General features: G+C 37.8%; 1 protein-coding gene across 2 annotated transcripts in view; it reads right to left on the bottom strand.

The window, feature by feature from the left end:
- Positions 1–5,627, bottom strand: part of LOC108698432 (mitogen-activated protein kinase kinase kinase kinase 4) — a 109,174-nt gene extending 103,547 nt beyond the window's left edge. For both annotated transcript variants that reach the window (XM_018229917.2, XM_018229916.2), the window contains exon 1: positions 5,371–5,627. In XM_018229917.2, coding sequence (XP_018085406.1) covers positions 5,371–5,427 — 57 coding nt within the window. In that variant the 5' untranslated portion in view covers positions 5,428–5,627. The remainder of the gene's footprint in view (positions 1–5,370) is intronic.
- Positions 5,628–6,000: the final 373 nt, after the last annotated feature.

The raw sequence follows: 6,000 nt of genomic DNA on the forward strand, positions 1-6,000 counted from the left end.
GACAGGGCAAGGAATGCAAAACTAAAAGACTAGAGGTGGTAGTCCAAGGGGATCCAGGTAAACATCTTGCACCTGGCCCAGCCACAGCTAATTATACCACTTCTCATAATACACATATGCAGGTTTTCATTCTGTAATTTCTTAGATATTGTTCAGTACAAACTAACCAGTCTCCCCAAAATGTTACTGTGGACCATATCTGTATGCATTGTATGCGCCACTGCCTCAGTTAGCTAAGAGATCTGCTCATGGCAGGGATGGCTTTTTATTTGTAATGGTAGATAGCTAATGGGCGTATTGCTATATGGTCACCTGTTGCTATCATGCAAAAAATCAGGAAAACACACGCAGTGATTGGAGGTGTAAAACTGGCCATGCATTTTGTACAGAGAATACCTAGGCCCGGGTTTTCATTATCATCATCATCATCATAGCATGATTTCCATCATCAGCGGGATTTTGAAGTCAACATTGCTGCACAATGTAATATTATTGACTCCATTATACTTTTTAAAGGTCCATCCATTGTCACATTAACACTTTTTTAATTCTTACTGCCCACTGGCACAGAGGGCAGTCACACGCTTAATACAACTTGCTGCTATGTGAAAGAAAGCAGTTTGCTATCCACATTCTCTAAGATTCTCAGTTAGAGCAAAAAGAAAGGAGCTTTAAGAAAATATTTTCACCAACAGAGATGTCAATCCTAGCTGTTGTGGATTTACAGCCATTGGCATTACCCACCAGTTGTGGTTGTAGCAATTGGATTATGGGATAATAGTTAGAGCAAATGGAGTTTTAGGAGTTTATAGCTCTTGTATTAATATATCTGTCAAGATTTCGATGTGCCATTACACGCAACAGCAATGCTCAAAGATTACTATCCCTTTTATTACGGTGTTGGTTTTGTGTAAATTTGTACAGTATAGCAGTCCAACTGCCTTAGCTGTTGTAATATAAAGTTTGACGGCAGATAAAGACCAAGATTATTTTGTTACAAAATCACAAAAACACCCTGGTCTACCACTGTGATAGAGCTTAAGGCTCTAGGGGCAGTCAGAAACACAACTGTATAGAGGTCATGTAAAGGCAAAAAAATAAAATCCCATTTTTACTTTCTTTAATGAAAAAGAAACCTATCTCCAATAAACTTTAATTAAAAAATGTTTACCGTTTTTATAAGAAACCTGACTGTATGCAGTGACATTCCCTCTTCATTTACTGCTGTGGATAGGAATAGTCAGATGGTCCCTAACTGCTGAGCAGGGAAACAATCCTACTTATGAACAGCAGGGGGAGCCCCCGCCTTACTTCTCAGTCATGCAGAACTCAAGCAGCTTTGTTTACAACGATCCCTAAGCAGCCCAGACCACACTGAGCATGTGCACAGTCTTAGTCTTGTTTAACAAAGTTACAAAATGGTGACCCCCTGTAGCCAACTTTGAAAGCATAAATTATTTGTTTGATTAGGCTTGTGGTGCAGTAAGTTCATGTTTATATTTATATTTATATTTACAAAATACAGCATTTCTAGCCTTATTCTATTTTAGACTTTACATGCCCTTTAAACACACAGAGTTTTTTTTTTTTTACTTAACCTCAAATTTATCTGGTCGGGCTTTTTGGGGCAAAAAAAATTATTTTGTGAAAAAACCCTCACATTTTTTAAGATTTATTATACCCCAATGCTGCAAAAAGCCCGAACCCTAAAATCCACCACCTCAGATCTGCTGAGGTTGTGAATAAGTAAATGGGAGAGGCACCTATCCAAATTTGAAGTTATAGTGGTCTGCATTGGGTTCAGACAGAAAATCTGAATTTTTGGGTGTTTCCGGGCAAAAACATGAAAAAAGATTGAGTGATGCAAGGAAAAAAGCCAGAACAATTTGTATGATTCGGGTTTTCTCTCGATTTTATCAAGCTTTTCCAAAATCCAATGAAACCAATTATTTTAACAATAAATAAGCTAAAATCGGGCATGAGAGTTCGGTCGAGCTATTTTTATTCACATTATGAGATAAATCTGGATTTTAGTTAATAACCCCCACAAAGTCATCTTCTTTGAAATGTGGTTTAGTATTATGTACCATATATAATTACTATTGTTTATTAGAGGAACAATTGTTAATGTCTGTAAGAGGATCAGGTCTGCAACCAGCTTGGGAAACCTTTTTTCTGGTCCAGACACTTAGTTAAACATGGAAATAGCAGGTTATCAACAAGATTCTTCCAGTGCTTCTCATGGGACTAGGGTTGCCACCTTTTTTGGAAAAAATACCGGCCTTCCTATATACTTGCCGTTTTTTCCTCTTAATAACATTGGCATCAAGCATCATTTTTACCAGCCAGACTGGTAAAATGCCGTCCAGGTGGCAACCATACATGGGACTGAGGTGTCTGGGCAGAGGTCACTGCAAGAAGACAGAATCAAATTTACTCTGGAATTGTGCAGCAGTTGGGACCAGTGTTCAGATATAAGTTAAGTATCCCTGATCTGTGATTGTTATTGGATCAGGTATGGCAGGTTCCAAAACAACTCCCCTCTAGTCCTATAGATGTGAGATTAAAGACATAACAAAGGCTAGAACAAACATTTCAAAAGGACTCAAGTGTATGAAGTCTATAATGTCCCTCTGTTCTTTCTATGTGACATTGGATAGCAACTGCAACTTTATTTTACTCTTTGCCTTATCGTTTTCCCATTTTTCTTCTTAGTTACATTGGGGGATATCTAGTCTGAAGCTAAATACTTTGGATCTGTATTATTATACCAGCTCAAGAGCTGTAAATAAGTAATGTATCACCTTAGCTTGAATCTGTGATCATAGCATGTCTGGATCAGTTATTAGTCCCAATCCATAACATCACAGTACCATGACTGTCCCTGACCTATCAGTTTATTAGCCTTTGCTTTGTCTTCTGGTGATTATTTTTTTGCAAACCTTCTGTATAGCTGCAATTCTTCACTTTCTTCTCTTTTATTTCATTTCAGTTTGCTTCATGTTAAACTTTATAGGAAGCAAACAATTAATAATTTGAAGTAAGATTTTCCCCACTGAATGTAACTCTTTGCAGAATAAGTCTTTCTTCTAAAATTGCTTTGTTTATGCTTTAGATGTGACAGTTTCACTTCCCCATTCAAGCTATATATATATATATATATATATATATATATATATATATATATATATATATATTTTTTTTTTTTTTTTTTTTTTGTTTCGGTCTTATCGCGCATGTTCTCATTTGGAATATGCTTTTTGAAAATTGTAAAACCTGCAGAACCTTTCATTGGTACTGTAGTAATATACACAGGGTTTAGGCCCTAAATTCTAATACTCTAAGTTCTAATGCCGCAAACATTTAGCCACCATCTGCATCATTCAGATTATACACCGATACCCACAAAACACTGTGGCATAGCAATACCTGGGCAGTTTACATTTATACACTCTGTAAGCCCTGATGGTCATCCTGCAGGAGTGTGTATACAAAGAACAGGCCTCTGTGCCATCCCCATGGATTTCTGAAATGTCTAATACTGTATCTTGAAAACTGGTCCTTATGAAGGCAACTTTAGCCAGTAATTTAATAAAAATACACATTGGCACACCTCACGTACTTTCAACTTACATTTCTAATATATAATTCTATATATTGCAAAAATGTAAACTTATGCATAAACCCATGTCATGGCTCTGGCAAATGTCTTCGGCAAAAAAAATAGCAAATAACATCTAACTTGGTGCTATTTGATGTGATTTTGAAACAAGCCACAATTAAAGGAGGGTCAAATGAGTTTTGTAATAGTACATATAATATATGTAGCATGAGTGGTGCAAATAAACAGATTTTTAGAGATATAGATCAGACAATGGGTCTCATTCTCCTAGACACCATAACCAATATCCTTTATGTGTTCTTCTAAACTGATGTATTTTTGTATGAGGGCAGCACTACTGTACTGTGGTTCTTGTTCAGTTCCAGCCAGATCAGCATGGATTTCACTCCAAAAACATATAGGTTAACTGGCTCATGCCCATGATGAATAACCTCTGTAAAGCACTGGCTATCATGTTAGAGGTATATTTTGAATGAATAATTAAATATTTAATAAGAATCCTATTATTGTGCATGTATCTAAGTTTGATCCAGGTGGTGAAGAAGGTCTCAGAAGTAACTACTATCATAAATGGTGGTCATTTTTGAACCCCTGGATTGATACGGTGCCACTAATAGATATTGTGACCTCTGGCACATCACACATTTATGGAAACATGTCTCTCTACATATAACTTTAACTCAATTGTGTCCTTAAACAACGTGTCACAGTATGGTAGCTGTCTGGCTATTTCCCTTTCCACCTCTATGTGCATGTCATTACATACCTCACAGTGCAATATGGGATTTGTAGTTTTTATCGACACTACCACTTTGAAGACTGACATGAAGAAGAGGAGGTGTTTCCCAAAGTGCCCTAAGCAATGGGGAGTCCGATCTGCACTTGGAAACATGATAGATACCCCCCTGTGGAACGTTAAATGGGTCAAAAATGTGTAACTCGCAAGAAGTGTAGAGAGCAAAACCTTACTCATACATATATGTAGATATTGTGTAATTGTCTCATTAATTTATCATATTTCATAATGGCATATATATTCCTAAAAAGCCTGCAAAGTGTGTGGGGACTCCCGCAAGAGAAATCTCACTGAGAAAAAGAAGGCATTTAACTACAAACAGCATTACTGGAAACACCCTTGCACAGAAACTAGAGATGGAAAGGAGCTTGTCACCCTGATAATCCTGGAGGTCACAGTAATGCTATTAATCCCTTGGCTGCCCGAAGGGCCAATGATGCCTATTAAGTAATGACCCCTTTCTGTAGGACTTGTGTTGTTTCTGAGCTGTTTTATTAAACTATAGCAGAACAGAAGGTTTCGTTCAAGCAGCCCCAGTGCTAATTCCCAGAGCTCACACTGCACGGAGTGGGGTTAGGAAGCTGGCTGAGCTCTACTTTCACAACATACTTTCACAAGAAATACCCAGTCCAAAATCACATACACTCAGTGAATAGAACAAACCCCCAAATCCTTAGCTGCAAAAGCCTGAAATCTAGAGCAGCCTTTATTGTTGTAATGCGATAAGAACTTCACAAGCTAACAAGTCATCACACAGCGACTACCAAAGTGTTTAGCTCCTCTTTAACCCTTCAGTAGCCAGATAATCTCCCAATGCCAGGCTGCTTCCCTGATGCTGCAGATGTTTAGCATTTTCTACTTTATCAGTGCTAGACTCAAATGCTTTTTAATTAGGAAGATCAGGCTGTGCAGACAGACTTTCATCTTAAAATAGCAGCTGATATTAACTTACTCTCAAAGAGGCCAAGTCGATGTAGTCCAGACTTTTAGCAGTGATCACGCTTGCCATATCTGCTGGGATTCAGAAGGTGCAACTCTACAAGTTCTTTTCTTTGATGCCACTCTGCACAGAGGATTTAAAACTGCAGAGGATCTAAGTGTTGTTACCGTATGTCAGCCCATGACTAAAACTGAATACAGTATGTGTCTGTGACAAATACAGGAAACTTCCCATCCAGCAAACCCGGAAAGCACACTGAGGAAGCCGAGACAAATCTGTTTTTCTTTAAGAAAACAACATTGCAGAGTCATTTGCTGGGGAAAGTGAGGAAAGGAAATGACGCTTTGGAGTTTGGAACTCCACAAGAATTATTAGTAATATTTTCATTTATCACTCACAGACAGCATTCTCTGTTAACATTGTGCATCGCTGTACAGTAATCACTTCAATATGTATGCTATGCTTGCAGCTCTCTGCAACAATATTGGGAAATCCATTCTTTAGGTTATTTCCCTCTGTAATGCAAAGTACAAGGAATAAACCCTTGCTGTTTAAGCTTTGAATCACACATCCTGCACAGAATAGAACGCTGCAGGAAATAAGAAGCAATCTGCTTTGGTTCCATGCATAAACATTTGATTT

Source organism: Xenopus laevis, chromosome 8L (assembly GCF_017654675.1).
Source record: "Xenopus laevis strain J_2021 chromosome 8L, Xenopus_laevis_v10.1, whole genome shotgun sequence".
In the NCBI taxonomy this organism is placed as follows: Eukaryota; Metazoa; Chordata; class Amphibia; order Anura; family Pipidae; genus Xenopus; species Xenopus laevis.